This window comes from Melospiza melodia, chromosome 4 (assembly GCF_035770615.1).
Source record: "Melospiza melodia melodia isolate bMelMel2 chromosome 4, bMelMel2.pri, whole genome shotgun sequence".
In the NCBI taxonomy this organism is placed as follows: Eukaryota; Metazoa; Chordata; class Aves; order Passeriformes; family Passerellidae; genus Melospiza; species Melospiza melodia.
In genome coordinates, this window is record NC_086197.1 from 16,698,910 (window position 1) to 16,717,703 (window position 18,794).

The 18,794-nt window shown below is 42.1% G+C and overlaps 1 protein-coding gene across 1 annotated transcript in view; it reads right to left on the reverse strand.

The window, feature by feature from the left end:
* The window catches only part of TMTC1 (transmembrane O-mannosyltransferase targeting cadherins 1), a 143,112-nt gene that overhangs the window by 56,333 nt on the left and 67,985 nt on the right, over positions 1-18,794 (reverse strand). The window contains exon 9 of the mRNA XM_063154031.1: positions 7,599-7,720. Coding sequence (XP_063010101.1) covers positions 7,599-7,720 — 122 coding nt within the window. The remainder of the gene's footprint in view (positions 1-7,598; positions 7,721-18,794) is intronic.

Below are 18,794 nucleotides of genomic sequence, written 5' to 3' on the forward strand. Positions count from 1 at the left end.
GCTGTTTGGGCCAGAAGGAATTCTGGCCTTTGAAAAAGAATGTTTCCATCTGGAAATAGAGTGTACGTGTATGTGCATGCTAGGTTGCACTTGGGTCATAAAATCATAGAAACATTGAGGTTGGAAAAGACCTTCAGGATCAAAAACAAAAACAAAACAAAAAAAAAAAAAACAAAAAAACAAAAAAAAAAAAAACCAAAAAACCACCAAACATTTTCTGAATCACCCAAAAGATCCAGAAACTCAGCAGCTGCGGCACTTCCTGCAAACTGGATCACCTGGATTCAAAGCACTGTGCCAGATCAATGTCAGACCTGGGGATGCAGGTGGATCCACATGTGGGGTTTTGAGTCCTCAAAATTCCTCAGCCATCAGAGCCCATGTGCTGATCTGGAATAACCACACTGCACTGGCCCAGATTTTCCTGAAATTCAGAGAAGTTTACCTGTACTGCCAAGTTTGCTGCTGGATTGAGACTTGGCCTCACAGCTGGTACAAGGATAGCCTAAACCCAACAAGTTACAGGCTAGAAAATGTAGCAAAAGTGCAAGCATGGCCTAGGTCAGGTCCAGATCAAACTGCCACCACCAAGTGCTCCAGCAGGGTTTAGATCAGCACTGTTTATCCCAAAAAGGTGCTGGGGGGTGTGGCAGATAAACCTTGATGTCCCACCTCTTAGATGGGTGTCCCCTTCCAAAGGGGCAGTTCTGGTTTGCTCTCCCCAACCATCCTTTTTGTTGTCCATCCCCTTTTGACTGCAAGCTTTATATTGGGTTGGAGAAGTCTTTTGTTTCTAATATTTTTGTCTAAAGCTTCACTACAGTCAGCACACCTTGGGTTAACTACAACAAGGTATTTTTCAGAGGATGATGTGAGTATCAAAGGACCAAAACTTGCTCAACTAGATGGTACTAGAAGGGAAAAATCTGTTTAACAATCATGTTTTGGATTAAATGTCCAAAGACAAGGAGGATGTGGGGTGTGTCTCTGTGCCACAGAGTAAGCCAGCAACATTCACTGGCATTGAGTTTTGGGAGCAATGGGAAAAGCATTGTTCAAACTGCCCCTCAATCAGTAAGGCTGACAAGGAATTGATACATTTTTTCTTGGTCACTAGAGGTTGTCAAAGACTTCAGGAAGACCATCAAGATATAATGGTTAACATACCAAAAAAAATCCCACTGGAAAAAACAAATCTCTACAGCTTGGAAGTATCAGTGTGACAACCAAGAACCAGCAACATACTTAACTTACAGAGATCCTGCTGAAAAAAATACCAAATTTTCACTGGAATTAAGCAGGCTTTTCCTGGAATAAAGTCTGCAGGTCATAATACAAAGATATTGCAAACTATAAACACCGGAAGAGTATATCTAACTTGGAAAGGTACCTTATGAGTTAGTGCTAAGACTTTGTCACTGGCTCTAAATTAAAATCTATGCAGGCCTGTACTAAAGGTACTTAGACATGATCAGCCAAGTAATCAAAATGATTTACCTATACTGGCAATGTGATCCTCCAGGCAGAACATGATGTAATTAGAGAAAATGCAGGAACTTCTCCTTATTAGAGAGAAAATATGGACTAGAAATTAATGATTTCACTAACCCTTGAATAGCTATTCAACATTCGGATGCATTTCCCCTTCCTTCCAAAAAGTCATGTGATAAACAAACCCCCATCATTAGAGTGTTTGAGTCCAAGATTTCACATCCAACAGATTTCTACCTGAAATATTTACAGGTAATACAGAAACCTTTCAGGTTTCTCATTCTATATGAATTATGGAAAGAAAATCTTTTATAAATGAAAAATCCAATATAATTCCATGAGGATTCCACAGAAATTTCACTACATCTTATATAATTCAGTGGAGATGGGTCTGCATGCTAGATTTAATTTAAATACTGTTATAACTTCTGGAATTCCATAACAGGAAATAATTTCACACGCAGTTCCATCACAAGTCTCCAAAACCTCCAAAAATATAAAAATATTATCTATTAAATTTCACAAGGCATCATCTTAAGGCCAGTGTATTACCTTGTACATAAGAATTCCACTTTTAATCAACATGGCCAAGTAGATTACTTCCACAAGATGACATTAACCCATTATTTTAAAAACCAATATATTTACCTATCTCTATTATTTTCAAGAGCAGAATAAATGCATTTGAAGGTTTTCCTTTAGGTTAATCTATCACAACAAAACCAGAACTATTTCCACTATAGCCATTAGTGCCCATAACTCCACAAAAATATAGCTTTTTCCTGTACATCCCCAGAACACATTTCTCAAAAGCATGTTTTAAATTTAATTAAAATAACTCAATACAGCAGCCTAGACCAAACATGCCATGAGCTCATCTTTTTCAGTTTTGCACAATCATTTCAGTTTTTTATTCCTACATCTTGACTGCCTTTTGCCAAAATATATGGCACTGGCATCTCAGCATTTCTTGCCTGCATTAACAGAGGTTGGCTGCTTTGATTTCTCCTTGAAGTGTTTAATAGGGACGGGGCAAGCCTCCAAAGGCAGGGGCTGGAGTTCAGACACGCATCTGCAAGAGAGCTGCTCACAGCATTTAGCCTTTATTTCTCATTTATTAATGAGAGCTCTTTCTGCCCCCTTTTGAAGGGCAGAGTGGAGTTATTATCCCTGTTCCACAGATGGGGAAGCAGCACTGGGTCCCTTGTCCCAGCTGAAGTCCCAAGCACCTCGCCTCCAGCCACTTTTTGCAGAGTGATGCTCAAATTGATACCCTGCAGAGGGGACAGAGGCATCCCTCACAGCAAACAGGGACTCAGCTGGGGCTGCACTCTGGCCTACTGCCAACACATAATGGTCTCCCATTTCCCTCCCAGTGCCCTCAGGTGTGCACCTGAATTACAGGGAATATAATCCAGCTCACTTCTTGTGAACTTTGGCTGCCCCGTGGCCCCCGCAAGAACAGCGGCAACAGAGCAGGCAGTGAAATCATGTCTGTTCAAGGAAATGGAACAGGTGTAATTTGGATTCCATGTACAAATCCCAAATGATTTGTGGGCTTAACATGAAAACTGGCAAAATGCTTAATTGTGTCATTGAATTGAGATCAGGGAGAAGATAAACTGGCTCCACTGAGCCAGTGAGACTTTCATTGCTGGCTTTGCTGGGTCAGTGTTTGACTCCAAATAAAAAGAGAAGCTTCTTCTGTAAATCAGATGATCCTTTACAGGATCTGATCTAATGCTGAAAGAATTTGGAAAGGCAAACAGAAATTCAGCTCCTGGTGAACTTGTAGCTTCAAATGACAATAAAGAAAGGAGTGGCACAGGAAACTGAAACCCCATTGCACAACTGCTCTTTGGGAAATAAGGATAATGTGTAGTACATGACATGCTCCCAGGAGAGAAGCACCAGTAAATGCCATCCCCAAGTGGTTGCCTTGTAAGCACTGGGCACTTCTGCTCAGAAATTATCAGGTTCATAAAAGTCACAGATGATTCCACCACATACCAGGTTCCTTCTTTTCCCCCCTCCAATTATATAAGTTACTAATGTTTGGGATTACACCAGCTGGAAAAAATGCATTAGCTCAAAGGATTAAAAGCATGCTCTATGCAGAGGCAAAAATTCATATGGTCTCTGCTTTGCTACAGCATAAGGAAAACTTTACCATGATGTGTTAATTTCTTGAAAAATACAAGTGGGCTTTTTCCTGGGTGATGGCTTTCTTGCAGATTTTTAAGATAGATGGTGAAGCAAATGCCATCCTGTATACAGCAGTGATCTCATCTCCCAGTATTGTCAATTAGGGTTGCAACATCAACTCCTGATATAGTGAGCAGCTGGCCAAAAAACCTGACAGCAACCTGTAATTGCCTATGCTGGGAAAGAGTAACTGTGCACCCTGCAACCCACTCACTGCAATATCCACCAGGAACAAGTGGCCATAAAAATGGGGCAGGTACCACTGGATTGCCTGTTGCTTTCAGCAAATTGGAAATAACCCACAGAGTGATGTTTTGGGTGATTTGTTGGTTCATTTGAGGCTCTGAAAACAGCTAAAGTTGTCCAGCTCTGACACAACAGCTCAGCCAGGAGCCACAGCTATCAGGGAGCAGTGAAAGATGAGCAAACAGAAATTGCTCTGGTAGGAGAGGTCTGGTCCCATGAGGAAAGGGCAAGCCCAGCTCAGTGGGAATGTCAGTAGAGCAGGCAGCTCCTGGATGGGCCAAGAGTTTGTATTGCTGCTCCTGTTCCTGCACACTAAAGGGCCACACAGGGGAAGAGCTGCTGCTCCTGCCTGGCTACAAACTGCTCAGGACTCAGAAAAACTGCCTGCCCTCAGCCATTCTGCAGTTCCAAACAATTATACTGTCTGTGGGGTTCTGAGCAGCATTTGTATTGACATTTTGAAGAGGGAAAAAAACTATAATTTAAGTCTTTCACTGACTCAGCTTTTTAAGTGATGCCACGCTGGAAAACTGGCCTAGAGAGCTGTATCCTGTTCATCACTCCCTAGGTATTCTACACCTTTTGACCTCCTGAAAACAAGTTTTCCCATCTTACACACAAGAAAAAACAAACAAACAAGCCAAATTAAAAGTTAAAAGACAATAAATTGTTTTCCAATTGAGTTTTTCAACCTAAAGTAATACTATTATTAAAAATACCTAATTTAAATGAGTAATTCCTAATTTAAACGAGTATGCTTGTAACCTTCAAATGAAAAATAAACACAAGAAATATTTTCTCCAAATATTTCTGTTTAGCTGAACACAATTAAAGAAAACATCCAAGCATTCTGACATAGTTTGTATGCTTCTCCCCTGAGGCAGGGCTGCAGACAGAAGAGGAATTGTTCCAAATACCCATCAATCCCCAAAAGGCAAGGCCCAGCCATATAATTAGACACTGAGCAAAGGGTTTATTTCTTTCTTCTTTCTATTTATAATATCTTTTATATAAATCCTTGGGTCCTTACTTAACTTTTATTGAAAAGAAAATGCTTGACATTTTCCCCAGGTACCTACTGAGCACCACTGAATCAGGACTTCAGGTTGTGACACACATACTCCACTGTCCCAGCCATAAAAATGCAAGTGCCACATGCATAAATATCAATAAAAGGCTATTGCTTGAAACAGAGAGAGCAAAGTGCCTTCCAGCATAAGCCCAAAAACATAGATCACCAAATCCCCTGAATCTCTTTGAGGACTTTTATCTAAATAAAACTGCGTGGCAACCTCTGACTTGCTGAGTTTTAGAGACTGAAGGGCAAAGGATAGGAAAACCCCTTTTCAAGATGTAACTTGAGAAAACTGCTACAGGCTGTTCTAAATAAAGAACACGAGCACTTCCTTAGCCATCCTTACTAAATTGCCATCCTCCTGAGGGAAAAAGCAAAACAAAACAGAATGACATTGTTTTTGTGTTGCCATAGTCATGAATGTTAGAAGAAGTTCCCCTCACCATCCCTGCAATTTTGGACCTGGAGATGCCAGAGATGCTCAGCTCTGTCCAGATCATTTGGCAAGGAAGTCTCCACCTTTGCCAGGCACTGCCAGGGTCTGCCTTCCCTTTTCATGCCAGCTACCTGCCAGCCTGGGCTGGGAGCAAAACCAAATGTTGCAAAGAAGGACAGGAGTGATCTGAGCCAAATATGAGATCCAGGGACTCTGACACAGACTTAATCCTTCTGCCTCAGTCTTTCTAATTGAAAAAAAAAAAAAAAGTAGCAACTATCAATCACCTACTTTGTAGGTCATATATTTGCAAAGCCCTCAGGGAGATGAAAAGCATTATACAAACTATATGCACACATGTTAACGCTGATTAATTTTCTCTGTGCAAACATACCCTTTTTTCTTCTTCATTGCCCCTCCTCTCATTATATCAGCAGCCTCATCTGGAGGAGGACGAGGAACTGCTGACAGCTGAAGTATTTTCCGCAGTTGTTCTTTTGAGATTCAGAAATGCAACCACTCAACACAGCCCTGTGTTCAGCTGACTGTTTCGTTAATAGCTTTGCTCTTTCATGTGTTTCCTCATTTTCTGTTACATGAATTTAAAGCAATCTGATTTCCAAGTTAATTTGAAATGATGCAGGATCCATTAGTTGAGGGTATCATTTGCAAAATAACTCTGAGAGACAACTTTCACTCACTACACTTTCAGGTGTGCCCTCAGCTAACAAAGGCAGGGCTAGTGATGTGAACAAAGTCAGCAGAATTCAACCTAAAAAGCATGTCTGTGTACAAAGGCACAGGGATACAGCCTAACTGCATAAGAACCTTATAACACATGCAATAGCTCCTCCACAGCCTGAGGTTTATACCAATGAGCAGCTTTTTTGTGACAGTGCTTACACCAATGACAATCAAAATATATACAGCTTTTCAAAAGACTATCTGTAAGCAGTTTTCTTAGGATGTTTGGCTGCACAATTCATGAGGAATAGAATTTAAATGTTCTGTGGAATGAAACTTCTGTTTCAATTGTCACAAAGTAACCCAGGGTGAAACTGAGGATTTCTGTTTTGCCATCAGCTCTGCAATGGCAGTTCCCATGTGATATAACAGAGGCTGCTCCCCTGCACCAAGGGTAGAATTGGGATTTCTAACTTGTAGCATCCAAGACAAAACATTTACTTATAGAATAAACTACACTGGCACAAGTTTCCCAGAGCTGCTGTGGAATTTCCCTCTTTGGACTCAAAGCTGTTTGTACCTGGTCCCAGACAAACGGCTCTGCTTGCCCAGAATATTGGGACCAGATGACCTCCCCAGGTCCTTTCCAGCCTCACCCAGCCTGTGTTTCTGTCAAATGGGCAATGGTCTGGTGCATCTTGGATGGATGGCCTCTGAGTGCCACTGCAGCCTCTGATGTGGACACTGGAGATGTCACAAGTGACACCTCAAAGCTGTCCCTGCATAAACGCAATCAGAAGAACCCAGACAGCTGAAGTGGCAATTGTTAGAGGCTGGAAGCTGAGGGGAAATTCAGAGCACGGGCTGAGGGATGGAGAAGTGGCTGGATTTTCCTCTTCCTGTTCACCACGTGCAAATCTCCACTCTCAGATGTGTCTGCAATCAGTAGCCCACAGGCAGGAGCCCATGTGCATATCCCACAACTGAATCCAGGAGCCTTTTCAGACAGCAAAGTCTGCCTTGTATTTACTGACCACCTAATGGAGTGGGAAAGCTGAACAAGAACCCAATAAAAACATGACAGGCTAATGTTCCAGCTGCTGTCTTTAAGATAAAATCATTAAGGAATTTAATTTGATTATGCTACCAAGAGTCTTGGAGGACAAACCTCAAGAAACAACACCCCATCTCTGTATTGAGCTGTGTCAAGCACACACACAAAAAAACCCCTGTGTTTAAAAAGAAAACCAAGGATTTTGAGTAGCTTTGCTCCTGCCAAGCAATCTGCTCTCAGCTGACTAGAAAATCTCTCATGCTGTAACACCAAAACTCCCAGGCAGAAAACACACTGACTGGCAATATAATGTTTGAAGTACTTAAAAGGGAAGAAGCAATCATGCCTGCTTTCAGAAAATGAGATGGTGGTCTCATTAGCAAAAAAAATTCAATTGCAATAGTTACCTCGGCATGTAAAGGACTCGCTCTGCCACCACAAATCCCACCCTGAAGAAGAGGTTGCTGGCTGGGATGAATGGGAAAACCAGGAACAACAAGCCAACCAAAACTTCTTTGTGTTCCAGTTTCTGCAATAATACAAAATTAAACAATATCAACTAAAAAAATCCAACTTGATTCACCTCTAACTTCTTTGAGGGTCATAAAAAAAGCAACTTAGATTAACATTTCGCATGTTTTTGCATTTAAAAGAAATTTTTACAAGACACTAAATTTTTTATATTTATGCACTCCTGGTGCATCTAATATGCGCAGAAAGTGCACAAACACTACCCACTGTGTCTATTATTACCCTTGGTATCTTTCCCAAGGTCAGCTCTACTATATGCATGGCACAGCTATCACCTAAGATATAACTCATATTGGTAATATGTAAGTACAGAGTTGTGTGAATGTATACATTAGCATGTCTACGACAGTGTGACTCTATGTAAATACACAAATGCATATCACATACACACAGACTGCTGTGTTCAATCCTAAATGTTTACAACAGAGAAAAGGCTGTTCAATCAGTCACATTTTGTGTAAAGAAAACTGGCCCTAAGTGACACATTAATGCAGTCATTTTATCTCTTTCAAGGAAAATATCTACACTTGAAATGATACTTTCGCACACAAGGTCTCCACAGTCATACAGAGTCAGAAATCTGAGACATGCTGCATGCTAAAATTAATGTTTTTCACTTGAGCTCAGTTAGTGCCCTCCACTTGTACTCACTTTAATGTTAGCTGACTCTTTGAGGAGGAATGGGATTACCACATGCAATTCAAACCAAGTGTGATCCGTGGGGCCAGCCCAGGGATGCCGTGGTCCTGCCGTGGAGAGACCCAAGCCTCCTGAGCAAGCTGAGTTTCAGGTTTAGCTCCACCCCAAGAGGGTAAATCAGCTCTTGCTTCTCAAAGAGTGGCACCAGGATAGAAGCGTAGCTTCAGGCCTGTTCAATCACCCAGGCAGACATCTGTGCTCTCCTGGCTCAGATGCTGTGACCATGGTCACAGGGGTTTTCAGGTGAAGGGAGAGACGAGAATGTTGACTCCGTGTTCAGAAGGCTTGATTTATTATTTTATTACATATATATATATTACATTATAACTATACTAAAAAGAAAAAGAAAGCAAAAGGTTCCTCAGAAGGCTAAGCTAAGAATAGAATAGAAAAGAATGATAACAAATGCAGTTGGCTTGGACAGAGACCGAGAGCCAGCTCTGCTGTGACTGTGGTCAGTAAATCCAAACATCTACAGGAGACCAATCATGGATCCACCAGTTGCATTCCACAGCAGCAGATAACCATTGTTTACATTCTGTTTCTGAGGCCTCAGCTCCTTAGAAGGGAAAAATCCTAAAGAAAATATTTTTCACAAAAGATGTGTGTGACAAGATGCTGCTTCTCACTGTCTGCAGACACCCCGAGAAGCTCTGTCATGCCCAGAAACAGATGCAACCAGAATCACTTAATGGTTGCTGCACTTTCTAATTGTTGTGGGCAACTTCTCAGTTTTGGAGAGCAAATTGACTTCTCTTTACCAGAGGGAGCTACATTTAGAAATGCTGAACAAGATTTTTGAGTAGAGAAACGGAGTCCCATCAACGATGAGGGGCCAAGCAGTACACACTGTCCTGCTTTTGCACAGACTACAACTTGCCACTGGCCTAGACAGTGGCTGAAATTCAGGAGTTCTACTACTAAAATACATTCATCCTATTCTGTGGGAAAGACAACAGGTCTTTTCTGTGGGTACCAAAAGCAAGGGGACAAGTCAGGAGGCTCTGATGTCGCTGTAGAGGAGCTAAACCACAGGATCACAAAAAAGTGCACAGATCTCCCCTGGCTCAAAGAAGAATCATGAAGCAGAGAGAGGAGCAGAATTCACATTTCCAGACTTCTTTATCAGTATGTGTTTTAAATAGCACCACAGTTATCTATAGTACTCCTATTACCCACTTTTTCAGTATCCTGGATTCACAGTTACTAGTGCGTACATGCGGTCACAACAGCATCTAAAGTACATTATTTTCAGAGCTGAAGGAGACATCAATCCATATTGATGATGAGGAGAGGTGCCTGGTAATTACAGCAGAAAATTGAATTTGGGGGGGGAAAAAAAAAGGATTAAAAATTTCTTCTCAACTCTGAATCAAAATTACCAGTTCTAGTTCAACTTCCCTCCTCACCCAGATCTTGAAATATACTCCATTTTTCTCCTGCCATTTGGCTCTTCCTTTCCACTTTGTCTGGTCTGATCATGGTGCCCATCTTCTGCTACCACTCTACCCCAGGGGTTTGACACTAAGGACCAGGAGGCAAAACAAGGTATGCTGGGCCAAATACAACATTCTCAGCCCCTAAGATACACATTTGCTTTCAAACAAACCAGCTTTCTCTAGTTGTTGATCATTAAATCAATAATTGGGGAAACAATCTCTAGTTAAACATCTCTAGGAAGGACATGGTGTCATTCAAGGCTGCAGCACTGCAGATAAGCAAAGGAAACTGAATGCTAGAGAAAGACAAATAAAACTTGTTCATCAAATGACAAAGAGGAAAATGTGGGAATTAGCTTAGCTAAAGGATCAAATGGCTCTGCATGCCCTTTTTCTCCCCAGAACAAGTCACAGCTCCATGCTAATGCCATTGAGGGCTGCCAGCTCAGTCCCTCGGGCAGGGCTCAGAACCCAGCACACACAAACCAGCCTCATGGAGCAGCAGAACCCTCCATGGTGCTCCTTATTGCTGCAACAAAAACCACCTGGCAGTGCCCTTTTTAAAGCTTTCCATTAAGGCAGAGGCCTTTGGGAGGAGCTGGTCCTCAAAGCCCAGGCTTCAGCTGATTTGTGCTATGCGTGGTTGTGCTGTGAGCCACTCATGGGGTTGCAGGAGCAGAGGGCAGCAGCACCTCCCATGCAACACAAGCCATAGGAGATCCCCTCCATGTGTTTTTCTAAATAAAACAAATCCAACCTATACATAACCTGTTGCATTTTCCTGGCAAAGAAATAAAAGAAATATTAGGACCATTTCTTTGGTTTAACTACTTTGGTCATATGATCCCACTTGAGAGATAGCAGAGGTAAAGGTGTCAGAATCAGCATCTTCCAGGTGCCCAGAGCAGTAGTAAAAGCTTTTAAAGAGTAATAGGCAATTGTGTTTGTCTTCCTTTCTCCTTAAAATAAAATAGCTAGGGCTAGAAATTATAGATCACTGCATTCAGAGAGACAATTCCTTTCCCCTTAAAGACAGTGCTTCCTTTTGGAAATACAAAGCTTGTCTTTCTGTCACTGTAGTCTCTGGTGGGGAGAGGGGAATCAAATCATTTGAATTAACTTCAGAATGATTTCTCTTGTCGAAGACAAACCAACATCAAATCAAAATAGCATTTGTTATAGTAAATAGCTTGGTGGGAGGGAGGAGTTTTGAAATTCACATCTAACTCATTGCAATTAGGCCTTCATTATACTGTAACAAAAAAAAACCCCACCAATAAAACAACAAACCAAACCAAAAAATATTTTAAAAAGAGCTTTCTAACTTTTATTTCATAGACTTATTAAACAACTAAAGAAAACTATTTCTCCCAAGGGCAATGCAAAAAAAGTGTCCCACTGTCTCAAACAGAATATCAAAGAATCACTCCAAGGTCAAACATGATCAATACAACCAAAAATCTCAAAAATAGCTTCCTTAGCAATTTGGGGGGAAAGGAAGAAACTCTAGAATTTATAACTGAAGAGATCTTTCCATTTTATATCCCATATTCCACTAAAGCACAAGTCTTGTACAAGGCAGAGCCCTCTAAGTGTGAGTGCAGGAGGAGCACAGATCACTTTAGCATTACTGCCATAACTGTGGCCTTGCATCAGTGAATTCCTTACTCCTGCCCTGGAGGAGGCATGGTCTGAGGTGCCAGATCCATGAAGTCTGCACTGTGCTGACAGGACTGATGTTCGCCTTGCCTGGCACCTCCAAGGGCTGAGGCACTGGAAAGCAGAGCTGTGAGGACAGCATTTCTCCGGGCTGGACTGAGCTGCACCTCAGGGAAGACAACAGCTGGGCAAACAAATCCAAGCAAATTCCATTCTGTTCTACCTCAGAATGTTTCTGAAGGTGTTTATACGTGCTTGCCTGTTTGATGGAAAGGCAATCAAATGGGTTTAATTCCTTCTTCTAACTGTTTGGGGTTTTTTGAGAATGAGACAAGTGTCACCTCTCCAACATGTAGATCCAACAGCTCCATGGAGTAAAGATCTCCTTCCTACCAAAGGCATCAATCCCTGTGACAGAGAGCTCTGGATGGCCCAGTGCAGTGAGATGTTCTGCTTGGAACACCTGACTACATGTGCAGAAAGCTGCATCCAGCAAAGCTGGTAGTGCACAGCTGTACCAAAGCAATGATTGCTATTACACATTTTCAAACCCTTCCAGGCCTGGGAGGTAAGTGCATTATCCATCAAAAGAGACACAGAGACTCAGAGAAGCTGCATGACTCTCTGCAGACCACAGGCAGAGGATGGCACTTCTTCAGTTTATTCCTAACATCCATTTGTACAAACCCTAAGTGCAGACTGCACACAACCCTGTTTCATCTATCCCTGCTGTGCCACTCTCTCCAGTGGCTCAGCAATGTGACTCCTCAGCAGCCTGCATCAAACCACTGTGAGCACCTCACCTGGCAAGAGGTCAGCATCTGCAAACACCCACTCCTGCACTTTCCCCATACACAGCATTAAAGATAAAAGGGATGGTGTAAAAGCACGTCAAACTCACTCTCCATTCATGCATAAGGTGATAAAAAGAAAGCATTAAGCTAATCAGGAATTAACCCTAGGGATTGATTCCTTCAAAGGGGAAAAAAAAAAAACCTGTGGTTGTAAAGCTGACAGGAGCTGTGGGTGTTTGCAGGTCTCACCTGCCTGGTGCACATACAGATGGGCCACGGCAGAGCTGTACCACACTCCATGCACCATCAGCATTGCTCTCCTTCAGGACACCAGCAGAAACCTGGATGGGACACACACACCTTAATCTACTGTGACCAAGCATCAGGGCACTGTGGTTGTTTCACTCTGCTGCCTGTGCCACTGCTTCCAAGTGAATGATGCCAAAAGTCAGGTGTCAACAGATGGTCTGAAAAACTCAAGCATTTGGTAAGCTAAAGGTAACTTACCAGCTTCAAAGCTGCCTCAGACACCTGTCTTAATCAGCTTGCTCCTAGAAAAAGAGCCACAAATTCTGTAATCACTACACTTCATTACGAGTTTTATTTTCTCATCTCATTAAAAAAAAAAATTAAAAATCAGCATCTTGAGTAGCACCAGCTACTTGAATGCCAGGCTTAGTAACTCACTCATTTCCTAAAATAACTAAACTTTTCTTGGTGATCATCTAGTTTTGATAGAAATAGCCATGGATTTCTAATGCTATTTTGATAATCACTGCTGACTGTGTATTAACTACCTGACACAGTGACACTATTTCAAGCATTTGGCAACAATAGAAACTACACTCCAGTTCACCAGCTGCAGCACCTCTTCAGGAACTGGTGCAAACATACACCAGAAACTGAAACATAGAGTCAGAATCTGAAACCAAAACAATAGAAAGGAGCACTGGCTTCCTCACCCAGGATTATCTGAAGAGAAATCCTTGGCACACATCTCAGACCACCCTAACAAGATCATTCCCTCTGTTTCCACAAGGGAGAAAGTCCTGGTCTGTACCAGGTAAAACAGCATGGTTTTCAGAAATGCTGAAAATGCCTAAAAACTTTACCTGCATGAGAATTGTGGGTGCTCAACACCTCTGAAAATCTGATTTTCAATTACGGAATTAAAGTAGAAAGCAGTCCTTTCCCATTCCCATAACAGGGTACAGAAATACATCCCATATAATTTCATATTTTATATTAGCATCTCAGAGTAAAATTTTGATATCCACTATTTTCTTTTTCCCTGCAGAAGACAGCTACCCATCCATTCAGCTGTGTGTTTATGGTCTTTCTCACCCAAGTTTCTGAAATTCCCTAAGATATAAGCTCATTTTCCCAATCCTTAATCTCTGCAACCTCTAATTCCACTTGACAAGCCCATTTGAGCTGGATGAAGAAGCACACAAATCTTTGAAAGAGAAGTGGAACATTCCAAAAGGAAATAGGAAAATCAACAAATTGCTCCAGGAATTAGAATAATCCTTTTCACCTTGTGGTTCCTTTTCATTCTGTGACTGCAGGCTGCTTGACTACGTGGGGAAAACAAAAAAAAAAACAACAAAACAGGTAAAATTCAATGCACAAATTTGCAGTACTTAAAAGCACGATCTTTGGAAAAGCAACTTGGTTCATGGTGAATTTGCTCTTGAGAAGGTAACATGGAACAAGAGGAGCCTAACAAAAAACAAAACCCACACCGCAGCTTGGCACCCCAACGTTTAACTGAGGCCAAGCAGCCACAATGAACACTCATTACCCCTCCCAGCTGTAAATTTCCTACTCCTCATTTCACCTACACTCTCCTGCTCACCCCTGCTACTGTGCCATTTCAAAACCTTTCAGCTCTGAGTGGGCCTTGAAACACTGACTCAAATCAGAAGAAGAAAATGGCAGAATAAAAGGAGTAATTCAGCCTTAATATGCTGAAAATGGCAGACCTCCCTGCCCCCGTGTTAATTACCTCCACCACCAGCCTGCAAGCAGTGAGAGCCCATTTGGTGAGATGCTGAACATATTCATAGGGAGCCAAATCAGAGCTGCTTCAAGCTGTGGTTATATTTACCCCGAGCACCACGCTCCAAACCTGCTATTTCCAAACATCCACCACGCAAAAGAAAATCCGACGCGCAAGGTGTGTTTTGACAGCTCTTGTGGCTGCTTTTTTAACCCAAAACAGCAGTCACATGCAGATCAAGTCAGCTTTTCCCTTTTAGTCTGTCAGCTGGCCCAGAGAGCTCCCTGGGTAGGCTCCCCTGCTCCTGCCAGCCCCACCAGGGACCTGCACACTGTGGATGCAGCTGCAGCACTCGATGGAGCAGAAATGCAGCACTCAGTGAGCTCAGGGTGCCTGCAAGGGGCTCCCCCCTTCCCCCAGATCTCAGTGAACACTCTTTCTGGCTTATAACTCTCCCCCTGCAGCAAATATTAACAACAGAAGCAGCACAGGAAAAAACTCGCTGCAAAAGGATTAAGAACATCAGTCCTGACCTTCTCTCTGTGTGGAAGGAATTCAAGTGGCCCTCAGGAAAATGAAAGCAGGATTTATTTTAAATGGACCTTTTATGGAAATGACTGTGGTTTCCAGCTCGTCAGATAGACTCCATCAATAAATAGCCTTATTCACCTTGCTGTGCCTTTGAAGCAGGTATTGTTCTGGAAGTGTTGTGGCATATAAATTTTGCTAGGCATACTTTCTAACTATGCTGGTACTGCTGTAGAATATTAGAAAAGGCAATTGTTCCCCAGAAAGGTCCATAAGCTGTGATTTATTAATGAAATGCCAAACCTGGGAAACGAGGCAAAGGTCTCATGAGTGCAGGGTAAAGTAAATAGCATGACAAAGTACACATAATGAGTGCTAGCAAAAACAACAGAAACATGCACACAAAGAGAAGATGCAAATGCATTCCTCTCCTGGATGGTACTGAACGTTGTCAGCCAAGAAATTTAGTCTGAAAGTCACTGAAGAATATGTTCAGATGCTATCCACACATATAATCCACCAGATAAATGGCAATATGATGCCAATTACAGCACGAAATAAAGTCATCACAATATGGTATAAAATGCCTTGTCTTGGCTAAGAAGCACCATGCAGGGAAATTCAAAGAGGCAGCATCACCTTTAAAATTAGCTCTGAAATAAAAAACAACCAACTGTAGCATATGAGAGATCAGGATAATACATATGTCAGTCACATGCCATGAATATAACCTGAAAACCATCACAATTTCCTGTACCATATGTAGCCACATCACACAGAACAGCCAAGCACGTTCTCTAAAAAAGTTATATATTTTTTTATATATATAATATATATATTATAGTATATTATATTTTTTTTAATTGATGTGAAATGTCAGTAGCATTTCCTCCTCGGACATGAGCAAACTGCTGCACATCATTATGTGCTCCTGCTGAAGGAGCAGAAGGTGCTGTGAACCACCAGAAGGCACCTTGACAATGCTGGTCACGGGTACAAATGTGTGAGGGCTGTCAGTATGAGGTGCAATACACTCCCACACTCCCCCAGATTGCCCAGGTGCAAAAGCCACTGCTTCAAGTCAGTTTTCCAGATCACCCCACTGAATTAGCCCATTACACACACGAGTTTTCCCACTATCAGCCCTCCATATGTCAGGTACCACAGGGAAAATGGAATCTCATCCATCACGTGCTCTGCACACATAAATTCACAGCTACAACTGTGGGACAAGCTGCTAATTAGGCAGCGACCTAAAAATGCCATGCAGAGTGGAGCTTCAGACATCTGAAGGGTCTTCCTTTCATGCTCATTGAATTATTATGACATGTCAAAGAAATAACTGTCATCCTGATGATAATGCCAAGAACTGTCCTCCCTCCAGTTCACCAGGTGCTCCCTGCATCTTCCAGCAAAGAAAGGCAGTGCCATGGGCCTTTGGCTACCCCAGTGGCCTTCTGAAGCACCAGATTATTTCTCTGACCGTGTGACTGGCATGCTCAACATCCACTGAGAGAATGCCTCATCCGTTTCCTGGCACCTCTGTAATCCATCTGGAAGTCACACCACAACCGTTCCTCATAGCCAAGGCTATCTTTGACAGTGAACAATAAATAAATGCCATCCTCTTTTCCCAACCATTAAAATCCCTCCAGTGTGCAGGCATTTTGAATAGCACCCCCAGCCTTTGCCACATCCCCAGCACTGCTTGAAGCCTGTGTGAGGACATTCACTGCAAAGAGTTGAGCAGAACAGGTCCTGCTTAGGGAGCTGCTCACAGGGAGCTCTCCAGCAGGTAGGTGAGAGGGATTCCCACTATACAGGAGAAACAACCCAGAGAATGGAAGTTATACCCAGTTAACAATGCCAATTTTTAAAGTGACCTCTTCGTTAAGTAAAGAGGAAGACAACAGTAAAGGATGATCTCAACAAGCAGGATGAGAAGGGAGGCTTCTCTCTCCAAACAAACTGGAGAGCTGCCTTCTCTTGTTTCTGCAGTTTCCATCACTAAATCCCCATCTAGTAACAGACATGTTCCAAGGAAAGCACCCAAGGGTAGAAATCTTCCACTGTTTCTCTTTCTGAGGTATAACAACATTCACAAAATGAAACAAGAAAGCTTTGTGCCTTAGATGTCCTTTATCAGCACCATACACACATGCCCAACAGAGTTATTACCCTAATCACAAACGTCAACAAATTAGCCCTGGTTAAAATTCAATGGCAACAAAGGCAGAAATCCAATCCATGCATTCTCCAATTACAGCCCACACAAAACATTCTGTGAGTCTCCTGTGAGTCTGTGTTGTGGATGCACACACATCACCTCTTGCCACTGAAAATCAGTTCAGTGTTCACTGGACCAAGGTCTTCACTGCTGCCAAAACAATTTCCACCATTTCCATTCTCTGTGCAGCAGAAAGGAAAGCAATGGTGCCACTGAAAACAAATCTGAGGTTTCGTTCTTTCTTACCCCTGCACACCTACACTCTAAAGGGAGAGGCACATAGACTGCATGCCTGTTCACTGTACAATCATTCTTCAGGAAATTGCAAGCTACCTCTTCCAGGTGAGACCTTGCAATGAAAAAGGAGAGAAAAATGGCTGCTAAGACTGTTCTGTGTGCTTCCAAAAGAAAGCAGAACATCTTATACTTTACCAATGTGAGAAATCAACTGATATATCTTGTGCTGCCTCTAAGCTGTAAAGCACTGAGTAATAGCTTGTCTGGGGCTGGACTGAAGGATGGTCCTTCCTGGGGGAAGCAATGCCCTATAAAAGGCCACTGCTGCTGCATTTGGAAAGATGCTTTCCTAAGACCCCAATACAATGAATTGTGCCTGCAGTTTCTGTGCCTTGAACTCCCCTCTCCCTGTTATAAAAGGCATTGTTTGAAGTCAAATGGCATCATTTATTTCCAGGAAAACTGCTGCTTCCTGTTTGCCTTCCTCAGTAATTCATACCACTCAGCCCAACACAACCATCTTCATACCACTGAATGGCAGTACCACAATTCAGAAATTGTGGGAGTTGTTAAAAATAAAACAGAAAATAGCTTCAGAGACATAGAATTTCCTGAAAAGCAAAATTTTCCAATTATACTTCTAATTATGTATGTACCTATGTGCCATCCCTCAAAGTGTTCAAGGCCAGGTTGGATGGGGTTCTGAGCCACCTGGTCTGGTGAGAGGTGTCCCTGCCCATGGCAGGGAGGTTGGAACTGGATGGTCTTTGAGGTCCCTTCCAACCAAACCCTTCTGTGATTCCATACCAAGGGCTGAGGGAAACACATCCAAGGTGATCCCCAGGAACCATCACCAGCTCCATGCTCACAGCAGGTTTGCTGGAGGCTGCAAGTGCTCATGAGAGCACTTGGTCAGGATGGTTCTAGTTTTACTGGAGTAGATCACTTCAGATCCAATTCATTCGGTGTTTGGGGTTTTCAAGGCTAAACACAAAGGAATCTTTAAGATGAATTTCAAAGCCCAAATTCAGAGCCCAAGTTTCAGTGCCCAAAGAGCAAAATTCATGTTGTTGAACATTAACAGTGGTCAAGAGCAAAACTGAACTTCTCACAAAAAAATTAAAATTTGCAGTTTCAAATTAAACAGTGGTATTCATAAATCCAGAGTAAATTGTTCTTTTTTAAAAAGTAATAAAAATATGATAACATCTTTTTCAAGAAAACCAACAGTATTAATCCTACATATAGTTCTGACAGCAGGAGAAGAAATAAAAAGCAAACAAAACTTCAATGAACATGGAATAAGATTTTTCAGAAGTCTGCAATCCTGGGCTAATGAGAATTTTATCATTAACTTTCTTGAGAACAGGATTAGGTCTAATACAAACAGTTCTGAATATTTCTAGCAGTGAGTAATGAAGGCAGGATGAACATGAGATGATGTACAACCTGCAGGTAGAACTGATGAATACCTAATAGGGTGTTTT